The 20,525-nt window shown below is 35.3% G+C and overlaps 1 protein-coding gene across 2 annotated transcripts; it reads right to left on the bottom strand.

Moving 5' to 3' along the window:
* Window positions 1-3,183: 3,183 nt before the first annotated feature.
* On the bottom strand, window positions 3,184-5,045 carry LOC113286422 (UPF0481 protein At3g47200-like). 2 transcript variants are annotated; one of them, XM_026535049.1, is made up of 2 exons: window positions 4,473-5,045; window positions 3,184-4,197 (listed from the first exon to the last, which is right to left on the bottom strand). In XM_026535049.1, the coding sequence occupies exons 1-2, from the start codon at window positions 4,974-4,976 to the stop codon at window positions 3,214-3,216; spliced, it is 1,488 nt and encodes a 495-aa protein (XP_026390834.1). In that variant the 5' UTR covers window positions 4,977-5,045; the 3' UTR covers window positions 3,184-3,213. The 2 variants fall into 2 exon arrangements, with proteins under 2 accessions (XP_026390834.1, XP_026390835.1); XM_026535050.1 differs by having other exon boundaries at window positions 3,184-4,194.
* Between the last annotated feature and the right edge of the window lie 15,480 nt (window positions 5,046-20,525).

Below are 20,525 nucleotides of genomic sequence, written 5' to 3'. Positions count from 1 at the left end.
ACATTTCCTAAGTCAGGTCCTATGAAGGGACATGATGGCTGTACTTTCGGCTTTGGCCCATAGGCCACTGCAATGTCCATCCATGATGGTTGTACATTTTCAAGGCCAGTCTGCTTTGGCCTATTGCACCATTTGATGCGAGATTGGACTTTGGAAAACATAGCTTGCATCTTATACCCTCTTGGTGCCATATTGGCCTTGACCAATATGCCCAACATAATGCGCCATTTTGGCACCGTATTGTCATAGGCCAATGTATTTTTTCTACACAACCAAACTTGGGACGAAGCTACATCTCATTTCATGGCGCATCTTTGAGCATGCGCCATGGTAAAGTTACAGAGTGTTACAGAAAAGATGGTAATCCCACAGATACTAATGATGCAAGTGTTCTCATTGAATTCAATATTTTAAATCCAATGTTAAGAAGTCTTATGACAAGGAATGTTGCTAAGGTAACTCAATGGATACCTGTTTATTTTCAGAGGAAGCCTATAAAACTTTGTTCTGCTTGTCTTATTGATCTGATTTATCTGAATCTCAATGTTCAAATAAAGCAGATGTGCAAACTATTTCTAGTTATATTTTCAAATTTGGTGAGGATTTTGGAGAGGTTGTCTACCCAAGAGCTAATAATCCAAAATATAAGTAGAGGGAGAAGATTCTTAATTCTCCTAAAAAGACAATAGGTAAAAAGAGATCGGAGAAAAAGCATTTTCAAATTCCAGAAGATGGTTTTCATGTTTCAACCATTTATAGTGTGTCAGTAAGAGCGGTTGAAACTTCTACGACTCGGAGAGCTAAAAGAACTAGAGAAGAATCATCTACAAGTAGTTATGCCAGTGTTCAGCTTCCTGAAGATATCCAAAAGAATCAAGAACAAGATCCAATATCCAGTGAATATCCGTCGAAATATATATAACAATCTTACTATGGATCTGAGCATCAAATACATCCAAGCTTTTATCGGTCATATCCTCAACAAGAAAATTGGGACAATCTTATTGGACAACAAGGGACATATATAGCAGAGCAGGAAGATCATATTTTTCTTTTAACTTTTTCTTTTAATCACTTTTCGGCTTGCTCATTTTATTTATTATTGGATTTATAATTTTATATACCGTGATGTCTTTAAGCATCTAGTTATTATTGTTTGGTGGGGTCTTAAAACTTTAATGATTTGTGTTGTTAGTCAAAATGGGAATTCTTGCTTGGAATGTTCAAGGTCTAGGAAACAAGTATACTAGACAACATTTGAAAGACTGCATTATTCAATATAGTCCTGATATAATTTTTCTTTCCGAAACAAAACAACAACACAAGAATGCTTATTTTATGTTGTATGACATGCATTATACGAATGTTTGGTGTCACAATAATAAGGTTAATTAGGGCTGTGGTTTGGATGTTTTATGGAATGATGGTTTTAAAATTGAGCTCATGCATTTCACTGACACCATAGTAAATTTTATAGTTCATACTGGCCCTAAAAATCAACATTGGTCCTTACTCGCATGTATATCTCTTGTTATAGTGAGGAAATAAATATTATAGTGAGGAAAGAAATTAAAAATTTAATGGCAGTATATTGCTGAAATGGGTATGCATATGAATCTTCCTTGGGTAATTATTGGAGATCTAAATGCCACTTTGTCTCGCTATGATAAAAAATCCTTCTCCACTCATAAGCCTTCAACACCTAATATTATCCATCGAACCATATCTTAATGTGATCTTCAAGAAGTCCCTTTTGGAAATCCATTTACATGGTCTAATCAGAGGAAAGATATTCACTTTGTTCAAATCATACTGGATAGGGCATTTGATTCAAATGAATGGATTTCTTTTTTGACAAATGCCATTATTCATAAGATTATTCCAGTGGGTTCAGATCATGCTCCCATTTTATTATATACAAATCCTCAATCATATAACTTGTATAAACCTTTTCGATTATATGAGAATTGGATAAAACATGATTCCTTTAAGGACTGGAAAACCGATAAGTCTGGATCTCCTGCGGCTATATTTGCTAACAAGTTGAATAATGCTCGTAAAGGAATTCGAAGATGGAAAAAAATAAATTAAATTTTGGTAATGTGAATAGTCAAATACAAGAGGTGCAACATAAGATTCAAGAAGCTGGTGTTTCTTTTGTGGTTCGCAATCACTCAGGAAAGTTTGTGGAAGCCATGGCCTGGACATTAAGATCAAGGGATGTTAAACAAGCTGAAGCTCTTGCTCTTCTTATGGTTGTTCAATGGGTAAATGCTAAAAATATCAGTAAAGTAATCCTATAATGGAGTCATTAAGCAAGAATCAGCTGGAGTTTGTCATGTGGGAGGATAAGTATCTTTTGTATGAGTGTTTAAGTTTAATTAATAGTCTGAATGAATTTGAAATCATGTTTAGTCCTAGAATATGTAACAGGGTAGTTGATGCCCTGGCAAAGTATGCTAGAATAAATGAATGTCAGCAACAGTTTACTGAGCCTCTTAGGGTTACCTTTCATCCATAGAGATAAGTATGAAACAATAGGAAGGGATGAACTCTGTTAGTTATGATCATGGTAATATGTACAAAAGTGGTAATATGTAAAGAAGTCTATTATCTCTTGGTCTATTGTAGTCTTCAAACTGTTGTTCTATGAGTTATTGTTGAGATTATTAGTCCCACATGGTTGGGTTATTTAAGATCCTGCAGTTTATAATCTATTAGGACCTCTCCACCCATTTCCAATTGGTTGTGAGTTGGATGCCTGCAAACTTTAACATGGTATCAGAGCAGGTTATTTGTGTCGAGTCAGTTGACCGCACTTTTATTCCGCGTCACCCGATTTAATTGTCCACGTGTTTGTAAGACCCGCCGAGGCTACACGTAAGGGAACGTGTTGAGATTATTAGTCCCACATGGTTGGGTTATTTAAGATCTTGCAGTTTATAATCTATTAGGACCTCTCCACTCATTGCTAATTGGTTGTGAGTTGGATGCCCGCAGACTTTAACAGTTATGTTTAACCTGTATTAAAGTCAGTTCATACTTGATCAGTTGTGGTCTTACAATGGTTGTATTGTGAGTTATGTATAATAAATCGTTGTAATTCTTCAAAGAAAAGAAAAGGACAAAGCGGAGAGTACACATATACAAGACAAACTCAATTACAAGGGATCCCAAGCGGCTTCATACTTACTTAAAAGTGCAATGCATGAATTACTTTCTTGGTTTGTAATAACCGTACATAGCATAAATAGTTTGTCCAGCAGTAAAGGCCAATAAAATAAAAGCGGCAAACAGAGATAGAACTGTCCAGGGACTACTGAAGTAATCACGAACCAAGCTTGTCCACCAAACATACCATTTATTAGCGTAATACGCCTTGTAGCATTCATTTATCCCCTTCATTTGTTCAGATAAATGACAATTATCCACATTATAAACGATCTCTCTGCATAACCTGCTAATCATATACGCTACCCGTTTTTCACTCCCGAAAACGTGACGTATGATTCCCGCTCGGTGTAGAACTTCAACATCTTTGATCGAATTCACCAATCTATCAAAGAACACAAAGTGGTTGGTAAAGTAAGGAGTTGCATCTTTGTCACACTGCTCATAAGCTATGAAATTCAGAAAGAGAGGCACAGTGTTATCATCGATAAATAGCGTAGGGATCTTCAAAACTCCATCTTCATATTCAACATCGAATATATCTATATTACTCTTCTCTGATTTCTCCAGCAGTGAAATCCCTGCTTCTTTCAGTTCTGTAGCACACTGTATGAAATGACTTTCTTGCTTATGACGAGTGCTTTGAGTTCTTAATTGAGGATGAATCATATGTTTTTTCGCGGTACTACCTGTTCGTGGTTGTGGTGGTTTTTTGCGTTTAATTGATGATATGAAGCTGTTTCTGAATAAGTGAAGGAGATGCCGATACTCCTCTGGGTCTGGGTCTAAGTCTACACTTTCATTTTCGTCTTTTGGAAGAAGTGGATCGAAAAACTTTAAAGTAAGATCGATTAGCGAAATGTTATCTTCAAGCGTACCTTTCTTGGGATTTGAGATAATCAAACGGTATAATTCTTGAAGTACAAAGAATGGGAGCTGGTTTTGTATCATCATTAAATCACGTTGAAGGGCTCGAAGCATCCATCGGGTCGTAAAGATCGGATCAGCTACAACTCCTTCCTCCTGCTGTCCGGTAAAAGAAAAAAGAGAAGAAAAGAACTTATATATGTATTGTTAATCAGTGAACCGCCCGGCTAACCTGGATACCATTCCAAAAATTGTGTTTTTTAACTTTTAAAAGCAAAAATGTCAAACTTATTTCAAAACGACTTTTAAAAATAAAAAGAAGTTAACATTTTCTATAAATCCAAAATAAGTTGCTTTAACTTCTACTTCTAGAGAAGTAGAAGATATCCAAAAAGGGTTGTAATCTGATAAATATTAATCATAGAAATGCATACCTCGACGTCGTTTGATGAGTCAAAGTTGTGGTAGAGACGAAGGAGTTCGATAACGAAACAAGCATCCATAACCATCATCTGGACAAAAGCATCGATAGAAAGACCAGGAAAATTCTCAGAATAACATTCTCTTGTTTTTCTCTCCAATCCATACATAAGTCTCTCAATGTTCTCTATGTCAACATAATTATAATCACCTAAATTACTCTTATTATCATATCCCAATAGACGAAACAAGAATCTCTTTTTGTGTTCTTCCATAACCTTATAACTCTTGTCACCGTAATGAAAAGGACCGATCGATATGATTTTCGGAATGAATGCGCTTTTCTGAACTTCAAGGAGGTTCGTAGGAACTCTGTAAATTGTCCATGATTTTCCGAAATCTAGTTGATCTGTTTCTTCTTGTTTGATGTCTATTACCCATTGCGGCGTTGGCCTTGAATCTTCTTCAGTATACCTCTTTGATTTCATCAATGCTAGTGATTTCCCTCCTCGAGCCATGGTCGGTTGATGATTATGCAACCAATTTAGTGCATGTTCATCAGTATATATTCATCATATATGTATATTACTTGCCGCCGGCTTCAGAAGTATATTTGTGGAATTGTAGTTTAAACTTTCATTGACTAGTTAAAATACACCAAGCTACGGCCTTCTAGGAAGAAGTGTTGCCTGGTTTCCCATTTCGGCTAAAATAACTTATACTGTATTTAATTGAGGGTCCAGGGAGACTTTCGAAATTGGGCAAGTCTTTCACACGTTCCGGTAGGTGATGCAACTTACTCGTCATTTCCTGGCATTTCAGTTTTTAATTAGCAGCAGTATATTGCGTAAGAGAAACACGCTCTATAAAGTCTGTACAACCCTGACCCTTTAATACATTCATTTTGCATATTTGGAAGATGTTGTCGTAAACTTTAGTTTAGCTGAAGGAAGCATACGCTTGCAGACTTCCGGTATAGTTCGTATTAGATGTTTATCAAAATTGGTTGTTCACTTCTAGGAAGCTAGTAGTTACTATTTATTTATTTATTTTTAGAAGATTTGCTAGCTAGTACCTACTGCCTACTTGATCTAACTAATCAACGATCGATTTTGAGTGACATTAATGAATATGTAAGAAAAAACTGATTTCCTTTTTTAATGGAACATTTTATTTTATTTTATGAAAATGAGTACGTATTAAAAAATCAAAATGACGAAGTCCTACTCCTAAATATTGCAAAGAGAATGCGATTGAGCTCGGCACGCAACGATAAATCTATAACATAATACTCCACACAAAGACGTGTTGGGTAACTGGGTTGAGGCGTTGAGCAATCAGTGAAGGGGTAAAGGGGTAGCCGTATTCTTGTTTAGTGCCTAGTGTGCCAAGTTGACTTAGAAAAGTTTGCTTTGCTTTGCTTTTATTTAATTTTTTATATTTCCACAAATAAGAAAGATATACTGAAAAAAGAAGTATTGTCTGCTTCAACCGAAAAAAAAAAAAAGAAGAAATTGTGTACAAGGCAAGGTAAAAAAGGATATTACATAATTATTCGGACGAAAAATAATTTGTGGAATAATATATGAGTTAAAAATATTCCTATTAAAACGTCAAAAATAACATTTTTTTACTTGAAAAAAGGAAAAATTCATTAAAGAGTACTATGAATCAGAAAGACAGTCAGACAACTACTGAAAGAAAATATAAGTTGGAAAATGGAACTATTTATGAATCTACAGTATGCCAGATCCTAAGTACCAAATCCAAAGAAAATATAAGTTGGAAAATGGAACTATTTATGAACCTACGTGCCAGAGAAAATATAAGTTACGAATCTATTATTATTCAAGACCATTTACTTCAAAGAATAGTTTGTGTGCCTAGACTCATGCCGGTTCCTAATACTATTTATGAATCTATTATAATAGCAGTGCTCTAACAAACCTCATCTTAAACCTTATCATGGATGGAGTTTGAGCTTCATCTTGTCGAAAACACTATCTTGTGTTTAGGCTTAGATACTTAATATCATAGCTTTAACAACTAGACATATTTATGAGATTCTGGTATGTATTGACTGGGTAATCTAACCTGGACCAGGCTAGCTGGTTTTGCGAAATAGTCCATTTGTCCCTGAATGTAAAATGATCATTTTGTTAGTAGTTGTAAAATGATTATTGTATCCTTGATCGAAAAATCAACATCTATATTAAGGCCTCCTACTCAGTGCGTCACTGGGTGCTTGTGCTTCTCTATTTAATGCATTAGGATATTGGTACTCCAAGTCGAAGCCCCGAGCATTCAATAACCAAGTATTTCGATAATATATGCCAAAACATGTAAGAAGTTTGCTTTAAATTACAAAAAAGATGTTTGCAACAGTGATGCACCAAGTAGTTTACGAGAGAGCCATGGTTAAATGGTTACAGAACATTCAAACATATAGGTAAAATAATTATCACAAGACCGAATCAGTTCGTGAGCTGTTTTGTGAACTCAAAGTCGTCTCATAACTCAGGATCCTTTTGATTTGGACAAGTTCGCAAACTTTCAAAACAAAAAAACAAAATGTACAGGAAACATACAAAATCAGCTAGTTCGCAAACTGTACAAAAAAGTTTGTGTACCTTTAAATGGAACAGTGTCCAGTACTATCTCAAAATCGACTAGTTCGCGAACAATGCAATTAAGCTTGTGTACATGAGTTAATTAAATATATTAATTTTTTAAATTTAAAAAGTTCAAGATCGTGAACTGGTAAAACAGTTTGTGAACTTTAAGAACTAACTTGACTTACTTTGTAGCTTGCATTCTTCTTTGCAAATGTTCATCATTATACTGAAGTCATACGACGTGTCTCGGTAGATAGAATGGTAGATAACATGAGTAAATGGAGTAGTCAGTGTTCACATACCTTTATTGATGAAGTTTTCGTTCACGTTATCTTCAGTCTTTAATCTTCAAGGTCGATTGGTGAATACTGATACTCAACTACCATACTTTAATCCTAATCAGAGACTGACTTTAGTAGACTATAAATCAAGATATCATTTTGATCAACTAAAATTGACAACAAGCTTGACATACCGAAACTTGTGAGTTTGGCCGAGCGATGCTCTAACAACTTTATTTTCTTCTACTACTAACTAGCCAACTGACGAAAGTATTCGGACTGATATTCTAAAATGCAGGGAGTTAATGGGTGAATGATATTGCCGTTCAGGTAAACAGTGACGATGGTATCTTATTCTGTAAAGATGGCTGGCTAATAATCAACTACTCTGCCATATCTTTCTTGAATTGTTCAGAGAGTCCAGGCACACAAACTATTCTTTGAAGAAAATGGTCTTGAATAATAATAACATTCTAGCGTGGAATTTTAATTTTCGAGGACTCTCAAAGATGAAGATGTTAATGTAGTTGCCACTCTAACTAATATACCTCAACTAAATTTTCTGGTGGATGAAGCATATACTTGAAGTTGGAGACCTGTTAAGTTTTCTTTTCTTGTTTCTGTAGCTAGTGGTTATTTGGAGCAAAAATATGAAGGCTTTTTAGAACATGTAGCGGCCTCTATCTCTTTTACAAAGATCATTTTTGAAAATTGTGCTGAAAAAACTCTTGAAATGAATCTTTTTTACTCCCTCCGACCTAGTTTAGATACCAAAATAGGGAGAAATTTTTTTTCCTAAAATACTTGTTATACTTCATATTTTTCCACCTTTTATCCTGATTTGCCCCTAATTTGGAATCAGCACATAACATGGAGAATTGTGGATTTCAATTTTCTAGACACAATCTTAAATACTTTTCTTTTTATACTTCCTTTATTTTGAATTTTTACAAGTAAACAACAAAAACCTAGACATCTAAAAACTAGGAACCTTAAATACTAATCAAGGGTAATTGTGGAAAAAAACTATTTTCTTTGTGTTTCTTAATCTTTGTTCAAAATCCTATTTAGAGCATCTCCAATGCTAGAGGTAAAGGTCATCCTACGTGAAGGTCTTGTTTATACTTTTTGGTTGTGAGGTCATTTACTGCATGACAAAAAAAAAGTAAAGATAAGATTCTCTACTTAAGTTTCATCTCCATTCCCCAGGGTCTTATCTTACACTTTTTATTTAAATTTAGAGACAAAAAATGATGTGGACATAAGACCCAAGGTCATGAAAAATGTATTACTTAGACTTTCTCCTTTACCTCCACTTAGCCATGTCATCTTTTTCTATGACCCTCACCCTTGCATTGGAGAAAAAAATTTGGTGGAAAAGGTCTTAAATCCAAGGTGCCATGCTAATTTAAGACCTTTACCCCTTACATTGGAGATGCTCTTAGGCATCTAAACTAGGACTGAGAGAGTACTATATTTAGTGGGATCCGTTGACATGGTTATATTGATATAATCTTCACATATTATAGCTATTTTTTTTACTGAGCCCAACCGGCAATGAATTTGAAGCTAATTTTTTGGTGACATGTTCTTCTTATAAGTCTCTACATTCCAACCAAAAATGAGAGCATTCCGAGATGGATAAAGCCACCATCTATGATTTTGAATATCATCCGTTGAAGATTAACGGTTGAAATTAAAATTTGTGGATGGTGAAGTTTTGTATTTCGGTATACTCTCATTTTTGGTAGGAATGAATAGTTTTATACGAGGAACATGTCACCAAAAAATTAGCTTCAAATTCATTGCCGGTTGGGCTCAGTAGAAAAAATTGCGCTAAAATGTGAAGATTATGTCAATATAACCATGTCAACGAATCCTACCCCTTATATATTATGATTGTTAATTAATACATATACTACAACAAGTATTCATATGTGAATTCAGGATAACTAACAAATAATTAGCACACTAATTACTTCTACAACCATGAGTCCAATCTATATTAAATAGGGAATTAGTAATAGTATTAGGAAACGACATGCTGTTGTGCGCCTAGGAACGACATGCCGTTCCATATTTATAACTATTTTCTCAGAATACTATTTATGAATCTACAGCATGCCGGTTCCACGCTAGAATGTTATTATTATTCAAGACCATTTGCTTCAAAGAATAGTTTGTGTGCCTGGACTCTCTGAACAATTCAAGAAAGATGTGGCAGAGTAGTTGATTATTATCCAGCCATCTTTAAAATATAAAATTATGTCGTCACTGTTTACCAGAACAGCAATATCATTCCCCATTAACTCCCTGAATTTTAGAATATCAGTCCGGATACTTTCACCAGTTGGCTAGTTAGTAGTAGAAGGAAAGAAAGTTGTTAGAGCATCGCTCGGCCAAACTCATAAGTTTCGGTATGTCAATCTTGTTGTCAATTTTAGTTGATCAAAATGATATTTTGATTTATAGTCTACTAAATTCAGTCTTTGACTAGGATTAAAGCATGGTAGTTGAGTATCAGTATTCACCAATCGACCTTGAAGATTAAAGACTGAAGACAACGTCAACGAAAAATTCATCAATAAAGGTATCTGAAGACTGACTACTCCATTCACACATATTATCTACCATTCTATCTACCAAGACACGTCGTATGACTTCAGTATAATGACGAACATTTGCAAAGAAGAATGCAAGCTACGGAGTAAGTCAAGTTAGTTCTTAAAGTTCACAAACTGTTTTACCAGTTCACGATCTTGAACTTTTTAAATTTAAAAAATTGATATATTTATCTTAATTAATTCATGTACACAAGCTTCATTGCCTTGTTCGCGAACTAGTCGATTTTGAGATAGTACTGGACACTATTTCATTTAAAGGTACACGAACTTTTTTGTTCAGTTTGCGAACTAGCTGATTTTGTATGTTTCCTGCACATTTTTGTTTTTTGTTTTGAAAGTTTGCGAACTTTTCCAAATCAAAAGGATCCTGAGTTATGAGACGACTTTGAGTTCACAAAACAGTTCACGAACTGATTCGGTCTTGTGATAATTATTTTACCTATATGTTTGAATGTTCTGTAACCATTTAACCATGGCTCTCTCGTAAACCACTTGGTGCATCATTGTTTCACACATCTTTTTTGAAATTTAAAGAAAACTTCTTACATGCTTTGTGCATATTATATATCAATCTATGTCTATGAATGAGATGGTGCCAAATATTGGCATATATTATCGAAATACTTGGTTGTTGAATGCTCGGGGCTTCGACTTGGAGTACCAATATCCTAATGCATTAAATAGAGAAGCACAAGCGCTCAGTGACGCACTGAGTAGGAGGCCTTAATATAGATGTTTATTTTTCGACCAAGGATACAATAATCATTTTACAACTACTGACAAAATGATCTTTTTACATTCAAGGACAAAACGACTATTTCACAAAACCATCTAGCATGGTCCAAGTTAGATTACCCAGTCAATACATACCAGAGTCTCATAATTAAATATGTCTAGTTGTTAAAGCTATGATATTAAGTATCCAAGCCTAAACTTAAGATAGTATTTTCGACAAGATGAAGCTCAAACTCCATCCAGGATAAGGTTTAAGATGAGGTTTGTTAGAGCACTGCTCGGTCGAACTCGCAAGGCGTTGTTATCTCAAGCATGTTTGTCAAGTTTAGTTGATCAAAACTATACACTTGATTTCTAGTCTACTAATAGCTATGTCTCGGATTAGGATTGAATATGTAGTTGAGCTTTAGACTTCACGACTTTCACTAATTGGAGAAGAGGATTTACTGAGGAGCTTGGAGGAACTTCATCAACAAAGGGTATGGGAGACTAAAACTTCTTTATCACTCAGAAGTCTATTCTATTCTATCTTCTAATGAGACTAAGTCATATAACTATATAGACTTTTACATTATACACATTTGATATTTTGAGCCGAGTTTATCTCGCGTATCTATTTCTCGAAATATGTGTTGGAAGATTTTTTCTTTAGCTATGTTCATCGTATTCTGGAAGAGTTTAGTTGGAAACATATTTGTTGGAAACTAAATATTAAGTTAAAAGATGATCATGTGAAAATTACCTCGAACATCTTATATGATTTCTGTGAGACGGTCATTTGATGTTAGCTCGGGAAGTTTCGTATTGATCATTCGATCACTTGAAAAGTACTTGAAGCTAATGGTATGTGTGAGATTACCATTTTCGTCTTCCAGGGATGTTTCAATGATTGAAATAATAGTTTAGAACAATTACCCATATCTGGATACAACATAGTATGCATACCTAGTATGTGAACTGTATTGTGATGATTAAGGTCCGAAACTCTTGTTTGCGTACCTAGTATGCGAACGGATTTACCTGAGAAGGTCCGGAACTCTTGTTGCGTACCTAGTATGCGAACGGGTTTACTTGAGTTGGGTCCGGGAAAGTTGTTCGCGAACCGGGTTTGCGAACGACTTGACTAGGCCAAGGTACGGAGCTGTTGTTCGCATACCTAGTTTGCGAACACAGTGGTGAAGTTATAAAATCGGTTATGTATGATTCTCATACTCATGAAATAAAAAATTTATGATTTAAAATGCAAATTAACTTTGCAAACCGTGGCTTAATGTTCATGAATTGATTCTTGTATAAGTACTTTGTACGATTACGAATCAAACCGATTTCGATTCAATTTGTTCACATATATTTCTATGAGATAGTGAACAATTGAACAACTCTATTGAAGCACAATTAGATTCATTTGATTATCTATCATGATTGATTGATCTTCATTTTTTATCTAGAAGTGTTAGATGAATACAGCTTAGACAAAAGTGTTCATATGGCTAACTTCGGTTAAATGTTATTGAGCCAACTCAATATACACGTTTAGGTGCGGCAACCCATATCTAAATATAAGTATATTTCATTTGTGTGTAACATGCTATGTCCATCTAACGGTGGAGATTGATTTTCTTAATTTCTAAGAAGACTTAGCTTGAATCTTAAATCAGGAATTCATCTAACGGTGAATATTGAATACTTTGTTACTAAGTTATCTTAGCTTTGATTGAAAGCAACCCTGATTTGAAAGACTATATAAGGGATAACTCTAGCAACTGGAAAACCTAATCCCGACACTTTCCTGTGTCCTAGTTGCAAACTAGAGTCAATTCTCCTTTAACCTAGGTTTTCCAAAACCATTATTAGGTTAACGACTTGAAGACTTTATTTGCGATTCATGAAGACAGATCCAAATATTTTCTCTGTAGTTGTGTATTCTGATCTTACTTGTTCTATCGTATTGAGTTTTATCTTCTCTAAGATTTACTCGAGATTTATCTCTGATGGGTAAGATATAAAAATTAATCACAACAGTTCTTCGTCTCAGACTCTTGTGATTCCGCAATAGCTTCTTCAATTAATCAGTTAGGTTGAGGTGACTAATATTTTTAGGATGCTCTTAGGGAGTATAAGACCGGATTATTAGTTGGTTCCTGTTCAACTTGATCTTTGTATCAAAAGAAGGAACAGACAGAATAAAGAATAAACATATCTGTGGGAGACAGATTTGTTTATAAGTCTTCGACTTTGGGTCGTAGCAACTCTTAGTTATGGGTGAGATCAGCTAAGGGAATCAAGTGGGAAGAATCCAACGTGGTTCTAGAGGCGTAAGGACCGCGACCGTACCTTAATCGGTGTGAAACTTGGTTAGTGCTCAACTACATTCCAGTCTGAAGTTAACTTGTAGTAGACTAGAGTCTGTAGCGTCTTAATACAGTGTGGTGTTCAAATATGGACTAGGTCCGGGGTTTTTCTGCATTTACGATTTCCTCGTTAACAAAATTTCTGGTATCTGTGTTATTTCTTTTCCGCATTATATTTGTTTATATAATTGAAATATCACAGGTTGTGCGTAGTTCAATCAGTTGATAAATCCGACCTTGTTTGTTGGATAGAACTTGATTGACACTTGGGCATTGGTCTTTGGTACCGTCCAAGTTATTTCTCATATCAATCAGGATTGCAAATTTCCATCTGTTTAATTTGCTTATTGTATTGAGAAATATATATAAACTCTTTGATATAATTCTTGATTGAGTCTCACTTTTAATTTGGTGCTCTCAGAATTAAATTGGACTTTAGTCCATACAGATTGTCGAACGAATTATTGGGTGTGGTTACTATACCCCCGCTTTTTCAAGGTTCGACTTCAAAACTAGAAGATCGTTTCTAAGCTGTAGAGGCTTAGTCAGCATAAGCAGGATATGTTTAGTCACTAAAGAGATTATGTCACTCCAAGGAGAAGAGCATCCGTTACTCCACTCCGAGGTGAAGAGCCACCGTCGATCCGCTCCGAGGCGAAGAGCCTCTGATACTTTAAAGTGGAATCCTTCGTTACTTAGAGGCTCAATTCGTCTCTTATGTTCGGCCCTGGTCAGTTTTCTTAATCAAGTTATAAATTTTTAAAAGTCACTCCGAGTCTCTCATTAAACTCAAAACTCTTTAACATCACCCCGAGTCTTGGGCGGTTTAGTTCTCCCAACGTCACCATAAGTGTTAAGCCTCTATCGTAGTATCTTTCGGGTCCGGTCATCTTTCATATACCATAAAAGAATAGTCGTATTGTCTCGTCATAGAATAATGGACCTTCCTCCGATCTTAACTCAACTGATAGCCACGCTAGGTTTATAGGATCGACTCTATCATATGCCTTGCTCCTATGATTGGATAAAGTTTTGAATTGCTCATAGAAATTGGACAAGCAACATCATGCCTTAACCTATTTACATATTTGGACATGCCTCTGCCCATATATCGACATATGGTCATCTTAGGTCAATACCGGACCACTATCAGCTCATAACACCTCTTCAAGACTGACCTTGGTCTAAGCCTTTTCAAAATCCGTCCCCATACTCATTTTCCATAAACGAAAGTCTGCAACTAGGTTATACTTGACCTCATCCAAGCTTGTGCTCTTCTCATGACATACACGGTACGACAAGCCTCCTAGAGCACACACGACTCAGAATTTCCTCCAAACTCAACTATTGTATTCCTACATCTAAAGATATGAGAATTCCGGAGAATACTAACACGTTATACAACATATCATATATAAAGGTTTATTAAATCACAAATGAGGGGATAAACTTAGGATTTTTGTCTTGCGGTGTACGAAACTTGTAATTATCAGCCTACTCACACAGAAAGAGAATAATCGGTCAGGAGGAATCATCTGCAAAGGATAGACTTAATCCTTGATTTATCCTTAGCTAATCCTAATATTATGAAACATGTATTTATCCTTACTTCCCAGCCTTATCTCACCGAATAGAGATTAAGGTTTTGCACAACTATAAATAGATCGACTCTCGGTCATTCTAAAAACAACAAGTTCACAACTACGAAAAATAACTTTCGACGAAATCCTTATGAGAGACTTTCGTCTGCAATCTCTATGCAACTTAAATTATAATCTCATCTCTTTCAGGTTTCCTTCTTGGACCAACCTTACATCTGCATACAGCAACTGAAGCATCCCTTGAACGACCATTTTCTTGGTTTAGACAAGGACTATTCTTAATCAGCTTCATGCAACCATACAAACCTCAACCATCTTTACCTTTCTAACCTTTTCTCATTTTTCCTCATCTATATCTGTATGCTTCACGTTATTCCTATGTAAGTGCTTCCCAAAACCCATTAAAATTTAAATGCTAGCGAAAATACACAAGCATCTAGACGTAGTTTCATCGTTATTATATTAATTGTTGATTTATCGATGGTTTCCGTGTTAGATCCAATTTTACATACGTAAATTATCCATCAATGGACATCTGCAAGCACCAAATGCACTTGATCCCTATCACATTTGATACTATTAGAGGGATTCTCGGTCGAACTCGCAAGTTTTGTTATCTAAAACTTGTTGTTAATGTTAGTTGCAAAAAACTATATCTTGATTTCCAGTCTACTTAATTCAAGTCTCAAACTAGGATTAAAGTTTATAGTTGATTTTCATACATCACTGAATAACCCCCGAAGATTGAATAGTGGAGATCAAATGAAGATATTTGGAAAACTTCATCAACAAAGAGGTTTGTGAAGGTTGAACCATTCTATTTACTCTCAAGTATTACCATTCTGTCTATATGAGACTATGTTGTATGACTTCTAGTAGATTTAATATTCCAAAGAAGAAGTTTCGATTCAAGCTTGAATGGTAAACATCTCGAAATATAATTCAAGTAATGGATGTTCAAAGGTCCTTAGCAATCTTAGTTCGAAAAAATTTATTGTTCAAGAACTATGTTTGTGGATCGTTTGGAAATTGCCCATGTAGTGATATTTATATCTATGGTGACTGGGGATGTTTCAAATATCAAAAAAAGAGTTTCCAGAATTACTGAATTCTGGACTCAGGGTAGTTACCGGTACTATGAATGTCTGAAGCTCCAGAATATAGGTAGGTGCACATACCCACTACACGTACCATGGCGTTCTGAATTCGTGAATAGGGGGGAGATATTCCTACCCAGTACGCGTACCTCAAGGGCCTGAGTTCGTGAATAGCCTTAGGGTACGCATACTTAGGAAGAGTACCTTGGTCATCTGAATTCACGAACTGGTTCATAGGTATGCGTACCCTTTCTTATACCTACGTGTTCATGAACTGATTCATTGCTACAACTCTGGTAAACACCTCTAATACATCTTTTATCACTAAAACACCTTGTATATGTGCATCATGATTAAGCGTTTGAATGAAAACGATTATGCTTATTAGTTCTTAAGGCATGCTTTCTATGAACTATCATTATACACGGTTATGGTACTCTGAACCATAATGCGTATTCTTCTATATAATATCAAGACAAGTTTTTCACATGCTTACATGAATTCCTAAAAAGAGTTTCATCTAAATAGAGAAAATGTTTTCTTGAATCTCAAGTTATCTTAGTTGAATTCTAAGCAACCATAGTTTTGAAAGTCTAAAAATAGAGATACTCAAAAAAAAACAGGAAATTCGGCCCTTGAAACTTTTGTGTCCTAGTTGTTTGCTAAAGTCGTCCTCTGTGAACCTAGGTTTTCTTTGAGAAACATAATTAGATTTTGAGACTTAAAGACTTCACATAGGGATTCGTGAAACCAGCTCCAACTATTTTTACCTTGATAGTTCGAGTGTCCTGATCTTGTTCATTTTTTACAGAGGTTTCAGTAATCTCTTTCAGGAACGAGATAGATAGAAATCACAAAGTTTTCGTCGTCCCAGACTTTGTGATTCCTCAAGATAATATCTAAAACTCTTCTTTATTGATAGTTTAAGATTGTTGTTAAGAGGTAGTTAATAATCCAGACTTCTCAGCTAACTGAGTGTAAATGTTCCAAATTTTTGAGGTTTGCTAGCTTTTTATTTTGCAAACAGATTTATAAGCCTTGATCTATTCGATCTAAAGGGAAATCAAATACGCTTATATGTTAGAGATAGATTAGTATCAAAAGTATTCACTTAGGCTAAAGCAATTCTCAGGATGTAAAGAAAGTCAGCTAAGCAAATCAATTGCGTAGATCCTTGCGAGAGGTTCAAGAGATGTAAGGAGCACAACTACATCCGAATTGCTTGGAGGGTGAATTCAGTCTCAAGACTCTCAACTACATTCCAGTTTGAAATCTGATAGTATACTATTGTTTGTAGCGTCTTAATACAGTTTGGTGTTCAAATATGGATGAGATCCCGGGGTTTTTCTACAAGTGCAGTTTTCCTCGTTAACAAAACTTATGGTGTCTTGTGTTTTTACTTTTTTGTCTTATATTTTTCTATCTCTATAGTATGAGTAGCACAAGTAGTACGTAATCAATCTCAATAGATAAGTATGTATTAATTGTAATCAATTACGAGACTCGTTCTTGTAGGATTTGTATCTTGAAAGATAGATAACAAGTTTCATACTTAGAAGAATTCGAATTGATTATTTGTATACGACTATATTGATTTTGGATATTAATTTTTGAGATCGTCCAAGCACTCTTCTATACAATCAGGTTCACGAAATTTGATGTCTTGACTTTCTGATTGTGAAAAGAAAGAGCTATAAACTCTATATACATATTTTCAAGGATATTTAATTAGATCTACTTGTAATTGCATTAAGTTTTGTCCATAACGGTTGTCGAATGAAAAAGTTGGTGGTATACTTGGTACCTTATCCTTTTCAATTGGTATCAGAGCATGCAAACACATTTAGATCTAATAAGTCTATGTTATTACCGATCTGAATCTATGGGTAAGAGTGAAATCAATATTAACGTACCACCATCCTTCGATGGAAAAAATTACTATGGTAGAGAATTGCTATATGTTCCTTCTTACAAGCTCGTGACTTTCATACATGGGTGTTTGTTATGAAGGCGAAAGAACTGTTATGAAAGGCATAGTCCATAATCCATAAGCATAATTATGATGGACTGAACACTATCATCCATGCAGTAAGCCAATATCTCAAACGTCATGTGTCTATGTGCGCTACATCCAAGCAAGCTTGGGATATCTTAGGAACGGTATTTGAAAGGAATACCTCGGAGATTAGTTTGAGGAATATAATAGTGAATGCTTATCATGCATTAGGTAGAAATATTTTCGAGAGGGATGTTATAATGAAAATTCTGAGATCTTACCAGCTCGATACGAGTCTAAGAAATATGTTCGGTTACTATACTTTCTAGAAGCAGTCTCGTTGGAAAGATAAAGATCTTTGATCACGAACAACATAACAAAGACAACCGACTCAGACCATGTAATATTGTTGTTACATCTGGCGAGGACTCAGTTACACTTCATCCCGAATTAATTGATAAAGAAGGTGATAATATCTTAAATTCTACTTTGTCGTTGTTTGCACAACATATTAAGAAAACTCTTAGAAGAAGAAAAACAAGATCTCTTAAAAAAAAACTCTTCTTCAAAGTTTCCAAGGGATGATATGGTTTGAGATAAGAACACTTTTGTTTGCTCGAAATGCCTTGGGTTTGGACATCATATCTCTGTATGTCCCAACAAGGAGTTTTGTAAGAAAGCTAATGCCTTTATGGCCACTCTAGAATACTGTCCAGAAGATGATCATACTTGTAAGGCTGAGTATCTTACTTATTTTTCCGATGATCATATTCCTAACTCTAACAGTTCTGACCGTTCCCTACAATAAAATCGTCCTACTTCAGAAGAACAAATTAATCTCTTGATAGAAGAAATTCATTAAGTGAAGGTGAACTTTGAACTGGAAAAGAAATTTCCCTCTAAAAATATTAAAAATATGAAATATCATCTGAATCAAATGAAAAAGGAACAAATAAGAACTAATAAAGTTATACATGATCTCAAAGTTCATAACGTGAAGATTCGACCTCTATCGACAAATTCTCATAAGAACGGTGAATTTGACTCTTCTAAACACATTCACTGGCCTAATTCATTCATCTCCTGTCGGTAGAATACCAGTTCATCTTCAAAGACATGAAACCCTTGTCTTAATTCTCCCTGTGCAAAGAATATGTCGATCCAGATGATCAATGTGTTGTGAGAATCGTAACCCAGAGGAATCATAGTTCTCATATTTTTGAACCTCGGAAAAAGAAGGAAGCTCGTAAATCAAAAGAGACAGATCTTTCAAAAGAATTAGACAAAGTCATACTTGATCTTTGGAGCTCTATCAAAGTATTAAGCAACAAGAAGAGACAAAAAAAGTCCTCAGGTAAGCCTCCTGAATTTATTCTTGATCCCCTGGTTTATGTAGAAAAATCCACTCGAATAAGAGTTCTCCAAAGAACTTCTCTATTAAGGAGAAACCACTTAACCCCCACCTAGTGGGAAGAATTTCTCTCTGCAATAATTCTCTAGTAGGTTATCATCTTTCCCTTGGTGAGACACATTATGGGGATAGGAAAATCCCTTTTCTCCTAATCCCAACCAAACCCTCATTCGATCAAAAGAGTGAGTGGAAGTCTTCACTATACATGGGAACAAAAAACCAGGAAAACGACAGCTGAAGTGTTGCATGAGTTTAAACTCCATCTGTATCAAACAATAGTATATAAAATTATTAAGAAAACCACTTTTGGGAGTGGATATATACACCCTTTCCTCCCCTAAAATACAAAGAAAATTGTCGTACAGTCCCTATATTTTTTTATAAGAGATTCTTGACTCAAATGAATTTATGTATTGTAATAGAAGGGCCATATTAGATCTTCTCTAGTATAAATGATATTGATCAATCCTGTGAGTTTTTCATCCTTCCATATTTCATTAAGAATAATTTTTTTACATAAAATAAATATTACAGCAGGCATAATGTTATCAAATCTACTAACTGTAGTTACCTAAAATCGGTGACAGAGTAAAATTGGGATTCTAGGGTTTTGAAAGTGAGTTTTGGGAGGTTGAGCATGAACAGTCTTCTTCTAAACAATGCACAGTGGTCGTTCAAAGGCTGCTTCAGACACATGAAAGAGGTTTAGGGTCGGTCTTAGGGTGGGAAGCGGACAAAGAGAGACCAGAGAATTCTAGGGTTTGAAGAAGAATTGTTGTGACAGTTTATGAGAAAGATCATCATATCTTAGAGAAATAGAGGACCTATTTATAGGTGAACTCTCTAATCCAAGGTCGGTGAAGATAAGGATTATTTTCTGTGTCGTGCAGAGCAATTCTCCCGTCTCTTCAGGAATAGATAGAGATAAACTAGGTTGAGTTTATCTCATTATTCCACCGCCTTTACTCACTTCTATAGTGAGAAATAGGACGTGTATTTCTCACACGTGTCGTAGACCGCAAAACCAAAACCCTAATTAATATCCCCTCATTTGTGTGAAGCTGAGTCAGCCTTTGTGATGATGTATTGAGAGACTTTAGCCGAGTTGGCCAAGATAGAGAGATATTCTCTGATTTGCGAGAATGACTAGGATGAGACACGTGAAAAGGCATGGGATTTCCTCAGAAATCGTGTGTAGAGTATGAGAGAAGCTAAGGTTTAACTCCATCTATCCATAGTCGGTCACATATGTCATGTTGATACCGTATTATTGCTTGCGGGTCCCTTTGTTGAGCATGCGGAGCTCAAGTGAAGTTATCCACGTTTTTGGATAGACGTGTACAGTTCATTCCCAAT

Source organism: Papaver somniferum, chromosome 6 (assembly GCF_003573695.1).
Source record: "Papaver somniferum cultivar HN1 chromosome 6, ASM357369v1, whole genome shotgun sequence".
NCBI classification, from domain to species: domain Eukaryota; kingdom Viridiplantae; phylum Streptophyta; class Magnoliopsida; order Ranunculales; family Papaveraceae; genus Papaver; species Papaver somniferum.
This window is presented reverse-complemented; position numbering and strand designations above follow the sequence as displayed.

What these genes read in the sequence shown, in the direction of transcription:
- LOC113286422 (XM_026535049.1), bottom strand. Translation starts at nt 4,976, where the DNA reads ATGGCTCGAGGAGGGAAATCACTAGCATTGATGAAATCAAAGAGGTAT. An exon ending in ACTCATCAAACGACGTCGAG is followed by an intron (nt 4,198 to 4,472) that starts GTATGCATTTCT and finishes TTTACCGGACAG; the next exon opens with CAGGAGGAAGGAGTTGTAGC.